Source organism: Lathamus discolor, chromosome 1, assembly GCF_037157495.1.
Source record: "Lathamus discolor isolate bLatDis1 chromosome 1, bLatDis1.hap1, whole genome shotgun sequence".
In the NCBI taxonomy this organism is placed as follows: Eukaryota; Metazoa; Chordata; class Aves; order Psittaciformes; family Psittacidae; genus Lathamus; species Lathamus discolor.
Genome location: NC_088884.1, coordinates 102,557,630 through 102,580,908, shown reverse-complemented (window position 1 = coordinate 102,580,908; position 23,279 = coordinate 102,557,630). Strand labels below are relative to the sequence as shown.

The 23,279-nt window shown below is 42.7% G+C and overlaps 2 protein-coding genes across 4 annotated transcripts in view; one reads left to right on the top strand and one right to left on the bottom strand.

Annotated features, from left to right (window-relative positions):
* The window catches only part of LRBA (LPS responsive beige-like anchor protein), a 401,889-nt gene that overhangs the window by 220,751 nt on the left and 157,859 nt on the right, over nt 1-23,279 (top strand). The window lies entirely within an intron of this gene.
* On the bottom strand, nt 1,600-3,636 carry MAB21L2 (mab-21 like 2). The gene has a single exon (XM_065665201.1). It carries the CDS (start codon nt 3,140-3,142, stop codon nt 2,063-2,065), a length of 1,080 nt encoding a protein of 359 aa, XP_065521273.1. The 5' UTR covers nt 3,143-3,636; the 3' UTR covers nt 1,600-2,062.

The window sequence follows — 23,279 nt, the reverse complement described above, 5'->3', positions numbered from 1 at the left end:
AGGAAATACCCCTTTGGAAAAGAAAAAAATCCTAATCCTCTGTAGCTCAGCGGGCCTGTTTAATTAATGAGGCTTCATCTACTTGATACATTTTAAGGTCCTTGTATATTTGTGTAAACTACCGAAAAGAAAACATTGTGACAAGTTCCTGAAGAAAGACCTGCGTAGAGATAGCACCGGCCCCGATAAGATCGGCGTGCGCTCTGGCTGGGGGCCGGTCCCGAGAGGAAGGGCTGGCCCCGCGGGCTGAACCCTTTCTTCCTGCCAAGTGAGCTGGGGAAAGCGCTCTGAGGACCCCGTAAGAAACTTGTGGAGCACCCCCGGGTTTTAACGCCGGGGTTGGAGAGGCTCACGGCTGAGCGGCGGGGGTGCCTGGAGATGCCCGGGGTGCCGGCTCCAGGCACGGTGTCCCCAGCGGCTTTCATAGCTGGAAGTTCATTTCCCAGGCTACTATCGGACTTGTTCATTTCGTTTTGAACTTAAAAACAAAAGCGACTCTAATTTGAATGGCTATTTCTTTCCGGCTCCGTCCCCGAAGGGACGGAAGTAGTCCTCCCTCTCGGGCAAGAACTTGTATTTTTGCCTCCTTTCCCTCCCCCCGAAAGGACACGAAACTTGCTTGAAATACTCGGAGCCGGCGTTGAAGCCTTTCGGGTGGCTCGAGGGGTAATGCCGCCCTTTTCAAAGCTTAGAAATGCCTTTCCCGTTAAAAAAATATCCTACCAATATTTCTAAAGCATCCTGAGGAAACCTAAAGCGAGATCGCTACGGCACGAAATACGGGGCTGGGTACTAGGGGCTTGGGCGGGGAAGGCGGGTCGGGTGCTTCCCTTACGGTTTCTGTACTCCTCCGGCTACGCGGTTTTGTGCTGTACTTAAAAATCTGGGGAAAACAAATGTTTGTTTAAAAAAAATATCGACCGGTTGCTGTAAAGTCCATTAATTATTCAGGGTAGATCTATACTTCCTTCTTGTCAAAGTCAAATGGATAGAGAGCGCGTTCACTCTGGGAAGCGAAAGCAAATTAGCGATGGATTTTTAAAACAAAATACAGGCGCTTGAGGTTTACCGTGGGGCGGGGAGAAGGAGGAGAGGAAAAAAAAAACCACCAAAACCCCCAAACAACCAAACACTAAAGAAAACTGTAAGAAAAAAAACCCCAACCAACCAACCAACAAACAAAAAACCAACAAAAAACCCCAAAGCTAACGAGCGGAGTGTAGGAGATGGCAGGCTTTAATTCTACCTCAGTTCTGAGGAGCTGCTGTAAGGCGCTCCACATGTTCCCAAGATTTAGAGGGGAAGCTTAAAGTCATAGAAATAGAGCAGATGTTGTCACATGCCAAACTACAGAATAGATAAGATTATTGTTTTCTTAGACGCACTATTTTAATAAAAACTAGAGGGAAGTTTAGCATATGCCAAGCTAAGGCTTTGGCTGGGTGTTGTGCTTAGACTGTTTCCATTTCTTTTAAAGATTTTTACCTCTGAGGTTCAGAAAGAGTCTACTTGCCTGAATTTTAAAACCATTCACGAAAAGTCAGCTTAAAGTTAAAGTAATATTTTTATTACTATTTGCAACAAGTCAGTTGTGGGGCACATAATCTGACCTTGGCACCGAAATACATTTAACATCAGTAAAACTTTTCTTTTTTTTTTTTTTTTTTTTCCTTTTATGGGAGATTTGTACATATAGTTAAATAATTTTTCACTTGGTGACAACATTCAGGCAGACAAGAGAACATAAGAAAAGGACTATACATGGATTGGAAAATGTACCTTTCGGGTTTCGTTTGGGAGTTGCAAAAGTCCGATTGCTTCTTTTTGTGACTTTTTAAAAATTCACATGGGAGGGCGGGAGAGGAGGCTCTTCCCTTCTTCCGTGCAAGGCGGCGAGAGTTTATTTACGCCGGGAAACCCGTCTGCGAGTTCTTAAAGGCCGAGCTGCAGGTGGGCGCGCTTCGTTCGCCGCCTTTTCCCGTCGTCGTTTGAGTTAAATAGAAAGTTTTTAGGCGCCGTCGTTGTTTGCGGAGGGCGAGTTTTGCCGGCGGGGGTGTGAACCCTATAGCTTGTCGAGGCTTTTGGGATTGGTGAGGATTTCTCTGGCTAGCCTCCAGGTCTGTTTGGCAGCGCTTTCCAGGGCCGAGTGCGGTTTGCCCTGAAAGAGGTCTAGGTTGGGCAGGAAGTAGTGGGGGCAGCGCCGGCACTGCAGGCAGGAGATGAGCTGCAGGAGGATGCCATTGAGCCGGTCGCCCAGGCACGCCTCGTCCCAGTCGGTCTCTCGCGGGTGCTTCTCGCACTCGTACAGCAGCAGCGTCTTCATGTGGTAGTTGTTGAGGGGCTGCCCGGGAAGCTCCAAATGCCGGTCGCGCAGCGTCTTCAGCACCGAGAGGCACTTGTTCCGGCAGCCGCCCATCAGCAGCCGGTTCTCGGCCTCGCCGAACTGCAGCACCCAGGCATCGCTCTCGGCCGAGCTCTGCTTGCCCGTCAGCGAGTAGCACTCCTTGGAGAGCAGGTTGAAGCCCTCTGCCTTCACCTCCGCCACCCGGTTGGGGCCGGGCCAGGGGATGTGAGGCATGGGCCACTGCGCCGCGCTTCGCGGCCAGATCCCGGTGCACTTGAAGGCGGGTGTGATCTGCACTACGTATCGCTCCCGGATGCGGAGCTTCACCTCGCTGGTGTCCGCGATCATTTTCACCACGTCCCGGTAGCTGCACTTGTCCACGGCCTGGGCCACCAGTGTCTGGAAGCGGGAACGGATCTTGCGGGCGGACAGGTAGCCCGAGGCGGTGATGAACTCCACCCAGAGGGACATGCTGCGCTTGCGACCGTCGCTCAGCTTCAGCACGGCACAGCCCGGCAGGGAGCCGTCGTCCACGAAGTTGAAGACGCCCATCTGGTTGAGGTAGAGCACCACCTCGAACTCGGTGGGCGAGATCACCTCTAGCCCCTCGTAGCGGGCGTCAATCTCGCTCAGAGAGCTGATGAAGCGCGGCTCCTGCACTTCCACCTCCTTCAACACGTCCGACACGACCTTGCACACCTCCCGGATGGTCTTGGCGATGGCCGCCTTGCGGGCCTGGCACCGCTCCGTGTAGTATTTGTTGAGCTGGTAGACCAGCTTGGCCTGAGCGGCGATCATGTTGGGGCACAGGTCCGGGCTGTACACCGGGCTCTCGCAGTACGTTGAGGGATCCAATGCTTTAGCGGTGGCTGCAGCTTTGCGGAGGGCACCGGCCAAATCGCAGACCCCCACCCCCTCCGGGAAGAAGGCGGCAGCGGCGCGCCGGTGAGAGCAGTTAACGAAACCGGGGCGGACGACGAAGCACAAAGGAGCGAAGACGGCGACGATGAGAAGTGCGAGCCGCAGAGAGCGGGACGGCGCGGGCTGGGCAGTGGTGCCGGAGCAGCGGGCAGCCCCCGCGAGTTCCCGGAGCGCCAAGTTTTGAGTGGCGGCGGGGGCAGGGAGGTCTGCGCTGTCTCCGCGCTCCGGCGCCCACCCCCCTGGGCAGCGACAAAAATATTGTTTCAGTAGTTCATGGAAAGAAAAAAACACCAACACCCGAACAAACTTCCCCAGACTCGCAGAAGGTCCCCGCAGCAAAGCCGGTCGGCGGCGAAGTTTAAAACCGCACACGATACTAAAGGAGGAGAAGAATGCGAGCAATGCCCAGAGCGGAAGAGTGAACTCTCTGTCTGTCTGCCTGCCTGCCTCTCTCTCTCTCTTTCAGTCCGTGGTACCGCCAGAGATGTGCATGAGTTTGGCTGCCGCTCGCTCAGACTGTCAGGGGGTGTTGTTGATTTCCCTTTTCCTGCTGGAGGCGTTGTCTGAACCCGGCTCTGTGGCTTTCTCTATCTTTACGCGCAGACGTGTGCACTTGGTCTGTGATCGCTCATTCCTGTCCTGTAGCTCTATATAGGTTGCTTTGAGATATATATATATAGATATAGATAGAGTTGGTTTGTTTTTCTTTGCACAGACTGTGTTTTATCCTGAGTGGGAGGAGGGCGTAGCTGCTGCGCCCGGGATGGCTTCTCCTCCCCCTCCCCACCCCTGAAGTGCGCGCCGAGGCTCTCACTCTCCGCGCCTCTCCTCCTCCTCGCCGGGTGCCCGTCTCTCTCCGGCAGTGCCGCCGGGCCCTGTAGTTTATGAATGGGGCCGGGGCCCGGCCGGGGGGCGGAGCCCCGCCTCCTACAATCGCCGCGGAGCTGTCAGCGCCGCGGCCAATCGCGGCGGGCGGCGGGGGCGCGCACACGCTCCCGCGCGTTCCCTCCGGCTTCCTTCCCCGGTGGCGGCGGGGTTGTGGTGTCCGCCTGCCTGCCGGCTTCGTGCCGGGGCCGAGCAGTGGTGTGTGTTACGTGTGTGTGTGTGCGCAGGGCTGCGAGCGTCCTGCGGCGGGTGGGATAAAGCGGCAACTTCGCCGTCACAGGCGAAGGTAGCTTGCTGCTCTCGTCACTTGCTGCTCCCTCCGCTCGCTGCGGGGAGGCCCAGCGGCGGTGCCGGTGCGAGAGGGGAAGGGAGGGAGAAAGGCGTGCTGGTGCTCCGCCGCAGGCATCAATCTTATTTCGCTAATGCCGGGCTGCCGCAGCGAAAGTGAGACCGTCACCGGAACGGAATTGCACACCTCAGTTTTACTGCTCGCTGTCAGGGCCGTAGTCACGTTAACTCAGATAAATCTCGTGCCATAAAGTTCTGTTCATCCTCCTAAAGCGCAGGATTGAGTTATTCGAAAGGAAACGATATTTTATGCAAGTTTGAATTAATAAGAATATTGAATGATTCGGAAGTAAAACCGTAGTTATGTCAGCTCGGAAAGAGCAACTCGCCCACTCTGGTCTCACCCCCGCAGTACCTGCTGCCAAACAACACAAGTGCCTCTCCTGCAGGAGAGAAAGGCGATATCCACCGCTGCTTCGCTGGGGCCCGGGGTGCGTTTTTCTGCAGCGGCTGCCCTCCCGTGGGCCTTGCAGCCCCGCAGTGGGTACCGACGGGCGGGCCGAGGAGCCCCAGGATTGCGGGGCAGGGAGCAGGCGGCGCGGCCGGACCCGAGTCCTCCCGCGTGTTCTTGCAGCCTGGGCAGGGCCGTGGGACTCCGGCGGGGCCGTTCACAGGCGCTGCGCTCCTCCTTGCGGAGCCTGGCTCTAACCAGCTCGCAGCGGTGGGGCTCGGTTTCTTGTTCTTCCCTCTTCTCGCTGCAGCTGGCTGATTTTAATAAAGAAAATATCGCCGTCTGTTTTCCGTATGCATTTAAATTAGAAACATGTCTTGTGCCGGTCGTACCGCTGCGCGCTGGAAGAAGTAAGTACGGACCTGCCTGGCGCCCCTGGGGCTCCGTTCTCCCCGCCGCGGGGGTCGGCTCGCTGCTTTACCCGGTGCCGCCCGGGCGGTCTGCGCCCGTGGCTGGGCGGGGGCTGTCGCGCTTGCCCGGCGGGCCGGGGTGCCCGGTGTTCGGCGGGGCACGGGCTAGCGGCGGTGTCAGGTGTCCCCGCCGGGCCCGGCCCAGTTACGAGGGAGACGAGCCCAGAGCAGGAAGGCTCCGAGGAGAGCAGCCTCGGAGGGGTAGGGAAGAGGGGGCAGGCTGCGCCGAGGGCTGAGCCGCTCTCTTGGGTCTGTAGGCGTCCCGGGGCTACAGCCGAGCAGTCCGCCCCCGGGCGCAGTAAGTGTCTGCGGAGTCTGCCCTGGGGACCCCCTTTGCCTGCGAGGAGCGTCTCTCCGAGGGCTCGGCTGGCCGGGTGGAGCTGCGAGGGTCCTGCGCCTCGTCTCCGGATGCCCTCCGGCAAGCGGAGGAGTTAGTGAGGACTGGGGTTCCCTCTCACACGCCCCGCCGGAGCTCCCGGAGCGAGCTCGCAGCCGAGCAGTGGCGGGCGGGGAAAAGGCTCTGCGGGGTTTCGCCTCCAGCAGAGAGCGGGGGTTTTCCGCGGCCCGGGCGCGGAGCAGATGCCGGAGCCGTCAGGCGGCCCGGGCAAGGGTGGGGGGACGCGCGTTCGTGTTTTCAGGGTAGAAGGAGGGAACGATTCCCCTCCCACTCCCCCCGGTAAGGTGACTAATGATGGAGCGTTACTAGTGTTCAGATTTAAAACAATTCATTACCAATTTTCCCATCTGAGGTTGAAGCCCTAGTAAATAATAAATCAGCGAAACAAAAGCCGACTTTAATTTATTGCCCCAGCGCTAATTAGAAACATCATTTGAGCAATAAACTTAAACACTTCCAGCAAATAATGCACGTGAAACCCTTCTCTCCTGCGTCTGGGCGTTTGTGGCCGTACTGCATTAAGACTAGCTTCATCTGTGGCGGAATTTGCTCTCGCCGGGATGAATAATTGAAGGAGAACAGGATCCGAGGAGGCTATAATTGAAGAGCCCTTGTCACCTCTGCTTTTATGTATGTTAGCGTAGAAGTCCATCAGCAGCTCCTTGATGGTGTATAAAACGAAGTGGCAGCCCCTCCAGCAGCAGGAGATACTGTATTCCATTAAAAGGACCGTGTGCGAGTGTGTGCTGCAGAGGGGAACTCTCCGGGCTAAAAGCCACTTAAGTCTTCAGACCAATTGATCTGTATTCTCTCGTTATAATCCGCCTCATCATACTTGAGTTAATGAGGCAGGGGCGGGGGTGGTCTGATGGGCCTTGACAAATTCATTAGGGAGGCTGCGGGACATTTTATTTGACTGTTAAACATCGTGTTTGTTTGGTTTAAGCAGTGCCAACATCAGCATGCCGCTGCCTGGAGCAATAGCGATTTGTTAGCAAGGGCTGCTGTGAAAAGGCACTTCCCAGTTCAGGGCACCGGGTGTGTGCGGAGTCGTTGGCCCCGCTCCCCCCCGGGCCGTCCTCCCGGAGCTATAGGCAGCCCCGCGCTCCCGCCGGGCGCACACGGGCGGGCAACGGGGTTCCCGCCCGGCGAGGTCGGCGAAGGGCTGCTAGTGAATGCGCGCAGCATGTTTTGTTTGTGCTCCGTCTCCCCCCGAGAACCCTATTTATTTGTATTAACCCTTAAAAGCCAGCAACAGAAGAAATCTGGAAATCAACTCGGAGTTCCAGCAAGAAACATGCAAGTTTCTTACTGTATTGTGTGTGATACAGCATACGTGCATTTGCCTACCTAACCAGCTTGTTAATGGCATATATTAGCTATTTCAGAGCTTTTTTATTCTCAACGGTGTATTTTAAACTTCCTATAACATGGTACTGATACAAGGTCTAGTTTTAAAAGCAAATCAAAGTTTAATCAAAGTAACTTGAGTCTATTAAAAATTTTCTGCCAAATCTGCCCTTCTTCTCCCCCTTTTCTCTCGCTGAGGGGGAAAAGTGAATGCAGGAACAGGTGCTCCCAAAAGGAATAAGAAGTATTTTTATGAATACCTTATGAAACATGTATGTGTACATATGCACTTTGTTCATGGTAGCTTTGTAGATGAGATCCAGCTAGTGTTTCATTATTGTCTAGTAGCTGGTTTTCTCTCTCTCCTTTCATTTAAGGGAAACAGTTTTGTGGAAAACAGAATAATTAGTCTGCTCATGGAACCTAACATTGTAGTTTTTATTTATTTTTTCTCCCTGGAGATCAGTCTTCAAACATTCTCAGCTTTAAGTGCTTTGTAGGACTCTGCTTCCATTTATAGCAGAACAGTATGGGAAAAGAGCTAGTGCCCTTTGCCTGTCATTTTCATACATTCCTGCGCTGCTGATGGAGCTTGAACTGCTGCAGGGAATGTATGAATTTGAAAAGAAATGAGTCAGTAATGCATGTTGTGTTTCTCCACAGCAGAACTGGGTTAATACTTACAGTAAATGCTGCTGTGAGTTTGACAGATAAAATTCTGTTTACTTTCTATAGTATAGTGTGTACCTCTTCTTGAAAGTTGTGGTTTGGCTTTACTATCCACAGACCTGTTCTAAGGACCGTGTTTATAAAACTAGTTAATAGCACACACTGGGGGGGGGGGGGGGGGGGGGGGGGGGGATGATGGTTTAATTTCTACATGTGCCATTAATGCATCTCATCTGTTAAGAGTGTTGCATAAATCTTGTGTTTTTTTTCTGTGAAGATTCAATAGTATGGTAATTAATTTATACATGTTCCTAAGTCTCCCCTAGCTTTCATTACTGCAGCAGGAAAGGGCAGGGTTCAAATTGCTCCTTTAAGTACCTAATTTTTACTTTCTTATTGAGTCTTAAAATGTGAATGTGTCCGTATTCTGATGCTTAGCCACCAGCAACCTGCAGCTGAAGGCTTTCTCTAACGCTTTGGATCTTGCACTAAAGGTAGCATCTTCTCTTCTCCCATAACTGTGACATCTATTTGCTGTAACATTGCTTTGGGTGCTAAATATTGATTTGTAAGTTTGTGTTCAGTGAGTTAGCAATTAGGGAAAATGGGACACGTGGACTAGAAAAGAGCATTTCTAGTGCTGTAGTAGTATTTTTCTCTTGTTCAAACTTCTTGTGGGCCTTTTGTTCTGTTTGGATGCAGTTGGGGTGAATGCATGCTATTTTATCCAAGAACCAAATTTGCATATGTTGGCTGGACTTCATTCACAGTAATTGATCAATTACATTAATAACTTTTTTTTTTTTTTAAAGTAGGAGAGTACATAACATTCTGAGATTTTGTTATCTTGACCTCCAGTTGAATGCAATAACACTTACTTGAGAAAAATGTGAGGTGGGCTACATAGATTGTATCTTGTCTGGTTCTGGTTCTTAAAAATGTTGTGAGGCTAAACCAACATTTCTTTTGAAAATACAAAAATTATGAAGATATCTAAGCAAAGTCAGTTTTCTGGAATTCAGTAACTGTTAATTTACAGGCATTTGGCTGCAACTTCTGTTTTTAGCAGCAGGATGATTGCTATTCTTACTGTCTTAGATGTTCACATATCTGTGCATAGGCATAAATAATTGTGCCGATAATAGCCTGCATGGTTTTATTGGTTAAATGATTATTTTAAAGATCAAAACCTTAATGCAGCTAGTCAAGATGAAGAATATTTATAATTACCTTAGAATTCTCTAAGCTGTACCCTTTAGAAATGTCATTTCTAGCTCCAGAAGTGCAAGCTTCTCATATATATGCTTACATTTTAAAAAGTACTTTCTTAAATACCACATAGAGCTATGTGAAATCGTCTGCTTCCTCACCAACCACTGTACAAGTTCCAACCTTTCAGGAGGTTGCTGTGAGTGCAATTTCTGAAGGAAATGGGTGTGGAGGAGGGAACAGAGGGGGCTCAATCTTCTCAGTAACACTGGTGACCCGCATGGAATATATCGAGTTGCTTGCTTGCACTCTCCTTGCCATGTTTTAAGATGATTTTGTTTTGACTTTGGATCAGAATTTTAATTTAATAATACTAATAAGAAGAAGAATAAGAAAAATCCTGTTTGAACAGTCTTCTAATTGTTCCCTCCTTCAGATATAACAGAGTTCAAATGCCCAGTTAGAGCCCTCTACTTTTCTGTGTATTGTACTTCATAATATTAATTTTTTATCTTTTAGAAGGACTACATTGACATAAAAGTAGTGTATTACTAGTTATAAAATTGTTGCAGGGGTTTTGTTGCTACTTCTAATGAGAGAATCAAATCATGGCTCTTCCTATTTTATATCTTGCTGTACATATCTTATTTCAAAATAACTTCATCATAATATGCTGCTCTTTTTAGTTCTTATGAATTAGGTAAAACCTGTGTGCAAAATAGTTCAAGGTACCATCTCCCACAGCTGGGAAGGGGAAACTGTATTGGCTCAAATAATGTATAGAAGCCATCTGCATAGTTTAATTGAAATAATCAGTGATCTAAGGGATGGAAATTGTTCTTTTTCTTTAAGCATCTGAAATAAAACTAGGATGTAAAACAGCTGTCTTGGCCTATGGAAATCAAGGTTCTGCCAGTCTGTTTCTTTTCTTCATTTTCTACTTCTATCTTCCTTTATTATCTTTGGATCCCGAGGAGTCTTTCTTATTTTCTAACTGGTTTTGTCTGCAACAAGGAGCTAGGTTGGTGGGTTTAAATAGACTTTGGATAGAGTGAAAAATCTTTGATCTATGGCTATGACTGCTTCCAAATGATTTGCTTGCTGGGACTGGACACTGTCCATGCCCTTTCACTTCACTATCAGATAGGCACACAAAAAGGACTTGACATGCTACCAGATGCATAGTTAATCATTGCATTAGGTTTGTAAAGGGGTCCGTCCAGACTCAATTAGGTCTAGCATTTTTAACTGGTGTTTGCTCTGTAGTTTGTTTGGTGTACAATATTAATTCTAGCTGCTGTTCTGTTTACTTAAAAGTGTTTTTATGCAGTTCTTTTATTTTCAAGGAGTCTCTTCTGAATTTGTTTCATCTTACATATATTTTGAACAACTAAGTGTTGCAATATAACAAATACTGTTGCAGTTTAACATACTATCTGAAGCTTTAATTGATTTTTTTTTTGGTCTTTTTGTAATTTAGCTGTTTTCTTACTACTGATTTCTGAAGGTGCATTTGAAATAAGTTAAATGCAGTGGCTGGCATCTATTGAGGAGGTGTTCAGAAGAAAAGCTTATGATAGTGTCTAGAAGTTTGAAACCAAACCTTAGACTTTGAAAACGAAATGGCAGCAGTTTTCCTATCACTTATTTATGTAAGAGCTCATTCTTATATCTGGCCGTGCATGCTTTTGTCTAAGAAGGATATTAAGCGTGCAGGAGTTAAAAAGGTTCAGCTGTAGAGTAAAAAGCATTAGGTAAATTATTGCTCTGAATCTTGCCTGGGATTTCCAGGAGTAGTTTGTATGTTTACAGTAAAAGTTCTTAACTGTATGCACTGAATAAAGTGCACTGAAAATTCCTAGCATTCTCAGAGTTAAAAAAAAATAAAAATAATTGTAGTTTGTAGAGAAAGCCAGTCCTTTCACAGCGTGAAGAAGCTGGAGTGTTCAAATGGTATAAATTGTTTTGATCACACATGCTATCTTTATTTCCCAGTAATGCTTATGTTGAGGATGGCAGGGCTACGGAAGAAGGAGGACGTGAAACTGCCATTGCTTGAAAATTGCTATGTAAGAAAGGAACACTAATCAGAGGATTTAAAAAATATTTTCATTTGGTTTTAACCTATGTAATTATTTTGGAGGAAAGAAGGAGCAAGGCATTCAGCTATTAAGTTGTTTTGTTTTTTTAAATCTATATATAGTTACTAAAGCTATCGTATTCAGCTTCAGGATATAGTTCAGCCTTTAGGTCTGACATTTCTTGCTTTAGTTCTTTTCCTCATGGCTGTCAATATTCTTTAAAGGAGGGCAGATGCACTAAAATGTAACATTTATCATTTGGTTGTAGTCAGAGGGATATTCAGATGTTGCTAATGGACTTCCAAGACACAGGATGTATGAGTGAATACTACTCAGCTAGCGCTCTCTGGGGATTTTTAAATTATTTATGCCTACCTGCTGCTCCAAAGTACAGGTGTGTGTATGTGTGCATAATCCAGTAATGATTAGTATTCATGCATATAAATATGCAATGGAGAATAAGCCTAACACGAGAGCCCTTAAGAGGTATAGGCAGGTAGCTTTTCCCCATTCATCATCTTATCTTGGAAGTTCATTCTAACTGGCATCTGAGTGCCAGCACGCTTATGCAAGGGAATTGTTTATATGTACTTTGGGGGTTTCCAGAGTGCTAACTTGAAAGAAAGTGGGACTTGAAATGCGCGGTCATTTGTGAATTTATGTTTTATCTCCCTTCACTTGAAAATTTATGAGGAGAGTGACTTAGGGTGCTTGCGTTGTGTGTTCCAGGGCTTGCCCCCACTGATAACACCCTTGTTGGCGTGAAAGTGCAATGCAAATTATGACAGTTACAACCTTCTGTTTTGTTTAACCTGTCAGTGTATTTCCTGGCTCAGTGCTGAGGGCAATGGCGTGTTCAGCTAGTTCCATATTCACCTAAACTTAAAAGGTCAGGTTTCTACAGGCAAGCCTAGTCAAAGCCTAATTGATGAGGAGGGAAGGGGGACAGAATTTACTGTTCTGTTGGCTAGTTTCATATCGTTAGGTTGTCCTGAAAGCATCAGGCAGTCACAGCCCCTTTCATGTAAGTGCTGACCCTAGACAGGAGCTGACAATCAAAGGAGGCAGCCACAGGAACCAGTGCAAGTAGGCTATTGATTTTTCAGTTAGGTCTAAGTAGTTTGTAGTATGGGTAATGGGTGACAGAGGCAGGTATGTCATTATCAATGAGCTCCAGAACAGTAGCGACAGCCCCCTCTCATATTTCCTTCAGCCCTGACAGTATGCATCCAGCAGTGGTCAATAAATCGCCCAACCTTTTACTGACAAGTGACTTGAGGTGGGGGTGGGAGTCAAAGAGCTAAACTTCTGTGCTTGAACTTGACATGGATGTGGAGCAAGGATATCTGCATCCGCGTTCCCAGCTTGTCAGGCAAAGAGCCGAGGAGAGCATAGAGAACAAAACAACAGTAGATGTGCGGCCGAGGAAGCTTAACAGTATTTTATGCCCTCTAGAAAGTCAAAGTTTTTCTTGAGATCAGGTAGAATAGCTTAAAACACCAGCTTTCTATATAAACATGGTCTGGTTCAGTAGTTAATTTAGGTTACCATGGCAGGGTTTGTTTTTACTTTAGTATTGCTCTGCATTTAATCAAGGTTATACTGCCACAGCAGTACAACAATCACAGTCTGCCATTCAAAATCCGCTTTTAATTCCTTGTTTCCTCTTCTTAAATTTCATATATGGACACTATTTAAAGATATTGAAGCTTTCTTATAAACTCAGAGTGCTAGCTATACAGTTTCTGTTCTGACTGCCAATGCTGTTTTGGGTCAGTAGTGGAGTACTAATACTTTAGGAAGCTGAATAAAGTTTTTATTACTTGGACTTTACTAGCTGTGGTTTCTGAATTTAATAGAGGTAGATCCCAGTTTTAGCTTTACACTTAATTAAATTCTGAAAGATATTGGGAGAACATAAAATTTGTAATAAGTGGTGGGTTGTTTTGTTGTTTTGGGTTGGTTGTTGTTTTTTTTAATATATATACGTACACTTGTATGGAAAATCAGTTAAATGAACTCAAGTACCTTAATCTGAATCTCCTGAAGTTTTCTAATGTTGTTACTTTATTTGAGGGATGTAAGTTTTCTGCATTTTTCCAGAAGTTGGAATTCAGTCAGGTTTTATGCTGTGCACAGATGTTAACAAAATACCATATGTTTATAATTAAAAAAATCTTTAGACAAATTGAAATAAAGCAGAAGAGTAAATGTTTTGAAAAACTTCCTTAAAATAACTCATTGCTATGGTATCTTGTTCAACAATGTTTGTAATGTTACACAGAGCAGGAATCTGAGACTGTGTATGTTGAATAGCTGCAAAGTATCATACGTGACTGAAACTTTTTCATCTGCCTGTAGCAGCTAAAGGCATTTTCTTCGTGGCTGGCTTTTTAACTGCAAGACCAATGTTGATACAGACTCAAGAAGTGAGGTTGAAATTCATCACTGGATTACAAAATCCTTTGATAAATATTTGTATAAGCTAAAAAACCTGAGGACCTGTGTATTTGAAGCAGTTATAACATTAATTGGTTATACAAATCTGTGTACATATTGTTGTGTTGCCTATTGAACAGTGCTTTGGAAGAGGGGCTGCCTAGCAGTCTTCCAGAGGAGAAAAAAAATCTATTTGTTGGATTGAGGGTGTGCTATGTTGTTTGAGGCCTTCAGTATTTAATGGGCATTTTTCCTCTGTCAGCAGCTCCTCGTTTACCGCATCTTGCAGGGTCTTTTTCCTACCCCCGACCCCTACCCCCACCCCCCCGGTAAACTAGGTAAAAAGTACAGCCAGGCAGTCTAAATCTTATCTTTTCTTACAAACAGGTACAGCATCTCCTACTGTATTTTTAGTGTTGCTGGCGTGTTGTGTTATTGCAGAAACATAAAAAGGAGCTGCAGAAAGGCGACAAATTAAATTTTCATGAAAGAAAAGCCTAATCAGCAGTGACAGGGTAAGAGAAAGATGATTGCCACTTGGTCATTGTGGAGAGGCACTTAGGCTTGGTGTCAGTGCTTCTGTTAATGATGACTAATGTCTTTCTTGGAGAAAACGCATGCTCAAACATGCTACAGTCCAGAAAAAGAGCAGAGGATAGGCACTATTAAAGAAAAAGGCTGTGAATCGTAAAACAAAAGCTCAGGTCTTCAGATGAAAAGGCTGCAGTGTTTTTGCAGTGCTAGAAAGCACAACTGCAAAACTGTTCTTGTTTCACTCTTTAAGCAAAATAATGATAAATACATATACGGATATACACGTGCGTATTATGTGCTGCCTAGTATTGTCTGCTTTAATTAGAAGACAGAGATGGCACAGACGTGTAAGCGTGCTAGTCAGAAGTAAACAGCCACATTTTATTCCTCTTCTGTTAACGAAGCTTGCTTTCTCGAAAGAACAAAAGCTGCTGCAATATATTCTTTCCTAAGCACAGTGCTATGTTCTGAATAAAGCTTTTATAGTCAAATGTAAAATGACTCAAAAGACGTTTTCAAATCTTGATGCTTTGGCTGTTAGGTATATTGGCAAAAAAGAGGTGGCATGTGTCATTTCTTCAGCTTTTCCCAAAGTGAGACCTTTCAGAAGGGCATTTGCAGTGCTTGTCATATTTTTTCATATACATCTTATTGGCCTGACAAGTCTAGAGGACCATGAGAAAACAGATGTCATTGCATTCAGACAACACTAATTACTCTGGGATTTTTTCAGCCTCAGTGCCTGCATGTAACTGTCGATTATGACTGTTTATGTGGCCTATCACGGGTACACGTTGCACATTCAGATGGTACTACTAGTCTTTGTGTTTCCAGTTATCACACAATAAGATGTAAAAATCAGCAACAAGCACCACAACAAGAAAATGCCTTAATGTGTGACTTTTATGTGTTTAACATGCCTTTTGTTAAAGGTTGCGTTCACATTTGTTATTAGATTGAGGTGTTTTAGCATCTGTTTAATAACTGTAGCACAGTGCTTTAGCTGTCAGTTTTCACTGTGGTTCTTTATGTTACAGGCTTTACTTTTCTGCAGTTGTATAAATGCTACATGAAGAATGCTGATTGACCCAGCAGTTGTCAGAAATTTCTCATGTCTAACCTTCATCCTGAACTGAGAGATTTTTCTTGTGTCACAGTTTGTGTTAGAAACCAACAGTCTTATTCTCTTACGAACGGTGGTGTTGGTATTTTCTTTGTTAAAATTTTCTTAGCGACTCTGTCATTTCAGAATCTATTCTTGCTGTGTAGCAATAGCTGCTGCATGATTTTTAACACAAAGTTCAAATGGTGGTCACGTCATGGCCTTACTTTGTATGTTATCTTGAATTTTGGTACGCATTTCATAAGCAGAACAACCAATGTTAATCACAGATTGGAAAATAAAAGCTCCAATAATGTAACTTCACATGCTGATGAAGCAGAAATAGAAGCAGCTTTATCAAAGATGTATGATGAGATAAAACTGCAGTCTCTGCTGTACAGTTATAGTAATTATGACTAATGAACCGTCCAGTCTGGATGAAATGGCATGCCCACAGGGACTGTGGCCAATCAGTTGTGACTTATGCAAGCTGAACAAAACATTGATGGTGTTCCAGATTCCATATGAGAGCAGGAAGTGTGGTCTTTGTTTGGAGCATCAGCTTTATCAAGTTATTTTCAAGCAGTTTAGGAATAAATGGCTTTAGTAAATAAAGTCTTAACAGCTAGAGTTTGTTGAGTTTTAAAATGGGTGTAAAGATTTACAATTTGCTGTGATGAAATACACCTGAATAAAAAATCCCTGCATTGGTGGCACATTCCTGATGCAGTACACTTCAAAGTTGTTCTGATCATCTTGCTAATCTAAGTCACTGAAAGAATGTTATATTTTAATATGCTGAATATATTTTAATATGCTGAATAAAGCAAAAGAGCCAAACCTTGTGAGTAGAAGCATGTATCTGTTTAGGCTTACTGTGTTAATTTATTTTTTAACAAACTTGTTTGAGACCTGATACTTCCATTTTGATTTGAAGCACTCTACATTGTAAACCACTCTATAATTTGTAAGTAAAAGAGGACGTGTACTTCATAGCGTTAGTACCTGAAAGACAATTTCTTGTGGTAAGAAGGTTAATTCATACAGGCAACATAAAACGGAGTTTCAGCGCATTTTGACAGTGTATAGACTAGCAGAGTAATAATTTTAAACCGGATTCTTTTTATGAAGACAGCGTGTGTAGCTGTAAAAAAGAAAAAGAAAATCAGAATTCTGAATGCTAAAATGCAGATCATATGGGGACTTCTGAAGCTAATTGTAGTATAATAGCACAGCACAAAAAATACTTTTATGAATATAAGTTTGCGCCAAGTTGTTCAGGCCCAGTCTGGAAGCGGTTGTGGATCGGCTGGTTTACTCATATGAAAATGTTTGAAGGATTTGGGAGTAAAATGCTCAACATGTTGCAGATGTTAGCGATACATTGCAATCAATTTAGTGTTTTGCCTGAACCCCTCCAGAAGGCTACAAAGAATTTATTTAGTTAGTTAGTTAGTTAGTTATTTTTTAAATTAATTGCAAAAAAACTATGGGAAAAGAAAAATAACCCACAACAAAAAACCCAAACCCAACCTTGGTAAAATTGGAGTGAAGTTAAAGCATCATTTGACAAAAAAATATTTTATATTGTTGTGCTGTTTCAAAATAGTATATGCCAGTCAGGAAGATTCATGATATGTTGATTCTTAAAGCACACCTGAAATTAATACAGTGTTGTCAGAGAAACTGGCGATTAAAGACTGCCCTACCTGAAATCTGAAGTCCTTACTAATCTTTTGTATTGCTTGATAGAAAGGTGGATAGTGATTTGACATGTTTATGATTTTTCTGAAACATTTTTTTTTAAGTAATACATTTTCCTCCCCGCCTGTTGAAACTTAAAAGCTGTCCCTTTATTCACTCTAAGTTGTTCTTTTTATGAAACAGAGGAAATCACAAGCATATCTTCAGTATTTATCATCTTATTCTGAACAAACCTCAAAGTGCTGTTAGATGTGGATTCAAGCAGATTTTTAAGTAAAGAGTTTCTATTAACCCAGAGTATTTAGACATTCATGATTAAATTATTTAACTAAGTGTATTTGAAAAAAAACCAAACCAACCAGCCCCCCAAACAAACCACCAAAATCCCCAAGCCAAACAAACTCATCCATGCTATAAATCTAAATTAGCTCACCGCTTACGACATTTCTGTTTTGGAAGTGCCCGGAGACATTTCTCTGCAAAGTACCTACTAAGAATCAGAATCCTTGTCTTTTGTCTCTTGCAACAAGGCATGCTGCATTAAATATTGCAAATGTGAAAATACTCTATACAATTCAGAGTGTGATGTTAAGATAAAGAATGTTGATAAGTAAACTCCTTGGAAAAATTACTACATTTTGGCTACGGTAAATAATAAAGGGTAAGATCTTTTAGAGTCTGTGGCACTCTAAAGTATGAGTCTCTTCCACAATGTCATTTCAGAATCAATAAGATGCAATATATTATGTGCATTATCTAATTTTACTGCATGGAAGGCTGCATTATGATCATTTTTGTTTAATGATTGTATCAGGACTGTGCCAATGAAGTCACGACTTCATTTGTTAGATGATGTACAATTGTACAAAAATAATTTTTATTCTTCCAGAAAGTTACTATTTAAAAGTGATGGATTTAAATAGGTATATAATATATATATACATATATATATGTACACACACACGCTCATATGAAAGTTATATATTTTAAGATTTTTGGAAGAAGAATTTATCTGTATTGAGCGGAAATAATAACTTGTACGCTATGTTTTTTTAGGAGGCTCTAGTGTGTAGTTGTACCTTTTCCCATGAAAATATTGGTAAAATTCCTATAAATTTGTGCCAGCATGGAACAGCTTTTTGTTTATTTGGGACATCCGTTGTTTTCACTTTGTTAACCCTCTAGAGATATGAACCCATTATTGGTGTTCAGCAAGTGCTTCTAAGTAAAATACCATGCGGAGTTATAGCTATTCAGTGTATACATTATGGAAGTTAAAATGGGGGAAGGCTGGATCTCAGTGATTCAATTTTACCTTCATGTTGCTATATGTGTTTGTGTGCATACATAAGATACCTTGTATTTTGTTAGTTATACTTGGTAGCCATCTTTTTATGCAAGAGTGGCTTACCTACTTTTATTCCTGTGTCCAGCTTCCAAAGTCTTTGGAAAGATAAGGATTTCTTCAGAAAAGTAAACTGCATTTAGTACTTGATACTGGAGAGCTGGTGTTCAGTTCTAACTGTAATTTGCCTTGTAAATCACCAAAATTTAAAGATGGGTTTATTGGGGACTGATTCTCTTATATAAATTCGGAATTGTTTAAATTGCTTACATCTGAAAACTTGTTAGCTATTTTTGGTGTCCTCTTGTCTACTGAAATTGTATTGATGATATGTGATGGTTTGAGGACTGATTATAAACTCTGTTCCTGTGCTGATTTAAATAGCTTTTACTCTTGTCTTCTGCTCCTTAATCTTCCAGTGAAATACATCTTCTGTTGTTTAGGTGTCTTACTCTGATCAAATGGTGTAATAACCCGCACTCTTAGAAAAAGAGATTTTCATGGAAATACGAAATCAAGGCAAATGGCGAGTTACCTGCTTAGTGGTCTCCCTTTTCACTTCTGCTACAAATCAGGCAGAATGGAAATCTTCAGGTTCCCCCTGTTGTGCTAGGATTTTTTTCTGTTACATCCGAGCTTGCTCTGCTCTCCCATATTGGAATGTAAACCTGAGACGTAATTTCTTTGAGGTGCTGGGAATGTTCTCTGCCTTAGTCTTTTGGTGGAGAAAAAAATGTCTATCAGCTTTTGACTAAGATACCTTTTGTTTAATGATTTCTGATGTTTTCTGTATGTTAGGGATTCTAGAATGGTAACTGTTGCCGATTTTCCAGTAGGTTTTCCTGTTACAGAATGTGTGTTGAGTGGTGCTTATAGCTGTAGGAATAAATTGAGCTTCTGATTTGGGAGATAAATTGAAATAGAAAATTACTCTTTGGTGCAGGAAACTTAATTAGCATTCAGTGCAAGTGAGAACAACAGTGTGGCTTCTCTAACTTTTTCTGGCTTGTAATGGCAAACCAGAGTTGGTCAGACCAGCATGTGGTGGCTTACCTTATCTATCCCAAATATATCTGTAATTAGTCTTATGCTTAAGGCAGGTGTAAGAAAAGATGGTGAAAGTGGGATTGGTTTGGCTTTGTCTAAGATTTTCCTTGTAACAAGGTATCTTTAGTTGCCCATTTAAAGAAGACTTGCCTTACTTGCAGAGTTCTGATGATGCAGGGGGAACCTTTAAAGGATTAAAGATTAGCCTCCCATTACTCTTGGTCTGGATTCTGATCTTATCTGTGCTGATCTAAATCCACAATAACTCATTTAACTGAGCTGTACTACATTATTAAAAAATGAAGAAGAGCCTAACAGTCAGAAAGAAACTATTTTCTTACTATGTTAATTTTGAGATTTATTTTTTTCTGCTATCCCTGGAATAAGGTAAGAAGTCTAAGCCTAAAAAAAAATATATATGTGCAAACCAGTGGTATTTTAAAAAAAGAGAGTAATTTTAAATATTCTGTTTTATTTTGCCCTCTTGGCTTTAAATATGAATCACCTTGAACTTTTGGGGGGTGTGCCAGGAATAGAAAGCAGTGATCAATAACCTCCAAAATTTAACTAAGCAGTGAAAACCAAGGCATTTTTTTAATCCAAATGCTTCTTTTGTGGATGACATAAACATTCATTCTTTAAAAAAACTACTTTGAAACCTCTTGTCTGCATAGTGTTGAATTTGACTTATAAAAAATAACATTTCTCATGAGCAATTTCATAGAATCATAGAATAGTTAGGGTTGGAAAGGACCTCAAGATCATCTAGTTCCAACCCCCGTGCCATGGGCAGGGACACCTCACACTAAACCATCCCACCCAAGGCTTCATCCAGCCTGGCCTTGAACACTGCCAGGGATGGAGCACTCACAACCTCCCTGTATTTGTTTTTCATGATATTTGTCAAGATATTTGCAAATACTATTCTGTTGCTAGTTTTGGTTTGGATTGTAGATATTTGTGAAGACAGGCTCTCTTTTACTGTTTTTAGGTATTTATACTTAAATGTTTTTCATTTCTCTTTGATGTAAAACAGATTTTAAGATCCTCTGCTTTCAGTAAGTATTGCTTTGCTTTATTTTTCTTAATCCTAAACTAATAAAGTGAATATCATTCCCAGTGTATAGTATTAATCTTCCAGGAGTTTGTCCTGTACTGGAGAAAATAAATAATTAGAGATAGGTAAGAGGTGAATGATGCGTAGATATAAATAGTCTGTAGATTTAAACATGCTGCATGGCAACTCTAGGTCTCTTTCGAGGTAGTCATGAAAACTGGAATTGTGTGCCTCATATATTTAAGGCCAGTGAGCCTATATGATTTTATTAATGTGCTATAAATCTTATATTCACGAGTGGTGTTTACTACTGTGCAGTATATTTAAAAGGAAATTTATGCCTCACTGCAGAAGGAAGGTAGGCTAGTGAAAAAATACAAGGGTGGATCTCAAACATTTATCCAAATCTGACAAGTATTTGCAAACAATTTAGTCCTGTAAATTTCTGCTGAGAGCAAATGATACATACTGTAGCCTTAATTTAACAAAATCTACATATTTGTGCATATATGTGTAAAACAAGGGCATGTCTATCTTTTGAACCTTATGTATATTCACATGTGACAAACTCTGGATCATAGGATGAACTTTTAATTCTGGTATAAAGTGGATCATTCTTCGTTTTAGAGTAGTACCTAGAAGACCTTACTGGAGACGCTGGCCACCTTTCTGAAGGAATAGCAATTTTGTTGGTGAGGCACATCTTGTCAGTCTTTGGCCACAGGCATCTTTCCCTGCATATCCCCTTTCTTGGGACCAAATTATATTCCATAATCAAAATGGATGGGTTGTTACAGTAACTCAGTGTGTAAGTTAGGATAAGTCACAGAAACTCAAGACAGGCCATTTCCCACATAGAAGACTGGTTTGATCTTCTTTTGGTAAATGATTTGGGTGTTCCTCCTTTATGGCACCTTGGAAAACTGTGGTCTCTAGGGAATGGCAGGGGGTTACTGCAGCTGTGATTCACTCCAGTAGTGAAGATGCCTGCTTGGAAGTTACTTGCCTGATGCTGTTGAAAGGGCAGTGGTTATTTCACCAAGGAAACATTTTTTATTTGTATGGGTGCATTGTAGGTTGCACAGAAAAATACAGTTAATGTACCATGCATAACCTTCCATGCCCCTTAAGCTTGCACTTTCACCTTGCAGTGGTTAAAATATTAGTCAGCAAGACAAAACAGATACTCTGTATGCCTTAACAGCTGTTAAAAATTTTGTTACACTTTTTATGCTTTTATACTCTTTTTAATTAAATATCAGGTTCTTATGTCATTTAAACAGAAGGCATATACACTTTAGTATGCATTTTTCAATTCCATAGATAGCAACAAGAGCATTCCTCATGATGGAGAGATGCACAGAACAATTAAAAAGCAGTTGTGGAACGTGTGAAAATTCTGTACCCTGACATACGTAGCACTAGACTCACTCTTGTAGATACATGATTAAACAATTAGTTTCTCCATGTGTAGTGTTAGAGATTCGCTCTCTAATTATTGTTGTAAATAATCTATTTAAATAATCTAAACAGCCTCAGTAATGGGAGATCTTTTGTAGCTTTTTTGTTTGTTAAAAAAAAACCCCAAACAACAACTGGTGGTCCATAGCATGTTTTTTTTCTGTCCTTCCTGCAGCCTTCAGAAACTTATTACAGAAAAGGAATTTCCTTTGCTATGTCCTGTCAGTATGGGAAGTTGCTATAACTGATGAGAAAGAAATAAGTGGGACATTATACAACACCAAGCTCTTTGGGGTCCCCTGTTTTGTTCGTGTGTTATTTTGTGTGTGTAGTAAAATTCAGCTTCCGACTACATACTCCCTCAGGTAACTCAGAGCAAGTTTGGTCTGAGCTGCTGTGGTCCTGCCATTCCTGCTCTGGCTCTGCCATTGTACCAGCTCTGCTCATGCATGCTGAGCTAGTTCAGCATCCTGATCCATTTGAAAAAGCATCCCCCTGCCCTAACAGAGATATTTTTCAGCTGGTTGAGTTCCCTGAAATCCTGCAGTAATTTTCTATGTGTCGTTAACTGGTATTTGTGCGAGAGCAAGACGTGTTTAGTATAGCAGATGTTTGATCAGGAAGTATGGTACTGCACCAGCCTGAATTTATGTTTGCTTAAAGAGCTGTGGAAATTATTCCCTCAGTCTGATTTTCACAAGGGTTGCTCTTCTGCGCATCCTCTGGATTGTAGGAAGAGTTTCAGGTTTTTCACTTGTAAAAGTAATGTCTGTTTTTTCCCTGACAGGTATTTTGTAGACATGAGGGTTTGGATATCAGAAATATTTTTTCATATTGGTTTGTGTTACAAATGGCAATGAGGATCTTTTGTGTCTGTTTTGCAGCATTCCTGTTAGCCCTTCTGAGTGGCCCTAGTTATTAAAAGATTCTTCTTCTTCTTCTGACCCCCATGACACAAGCTTTCAACCCCTGCAGCTTTTTGGACGCATGTTGTGTCACCCTTTGGATACTCTGGAGAACATGGAGGAGAATTGAGGCATGCACTAATGTGCCCTAGTATCCTAGTTTACAGATGTATTATGCTCCTGGGAGAGCAATGCCTTGATGTATCCTATTATCTTGAAATCATCCTTAACTCAATCCAGGCCAGGATAAAATAGAAATAAAAGCATTTCTTTACAATTTTTCAGAATGGAAAATATAGTTAGGTGCATGTAGAAAAAATAGAGGTGAAGAAATAAAATAGAAGGTCCCACTTGCACAGAAATTAAATCTGAAAGATTCTTTCTTATGAATACAGGGTCTTGATTGACTGCAACTTGAGGCATAGAGCATGGAAAAAGGGAGAATCATTTTTACATATACATATGTCACGAAATCATGTATAGCCAGTCAGCCTCCAGATTGAAGAAATGACTTCAAGTGATTTGGAGTAACCAAGAGGAATCTTTGGCATGCAGTAGAGTGGTGGGAAGCACATTTGGACCCCCAGGATTCTTGAATAAGTTTCATAGCTGGATTCAGT

Excerpts from the sequence above, each read along its gene's own strand:
- MAB21L2 (XM_065665201.1), bottom strand. The coding sequence starts at position 3,142 with ATGATCGCCGCTCAGGCCAAGCTGGTCTACCAGCTCAACAAATACTAC.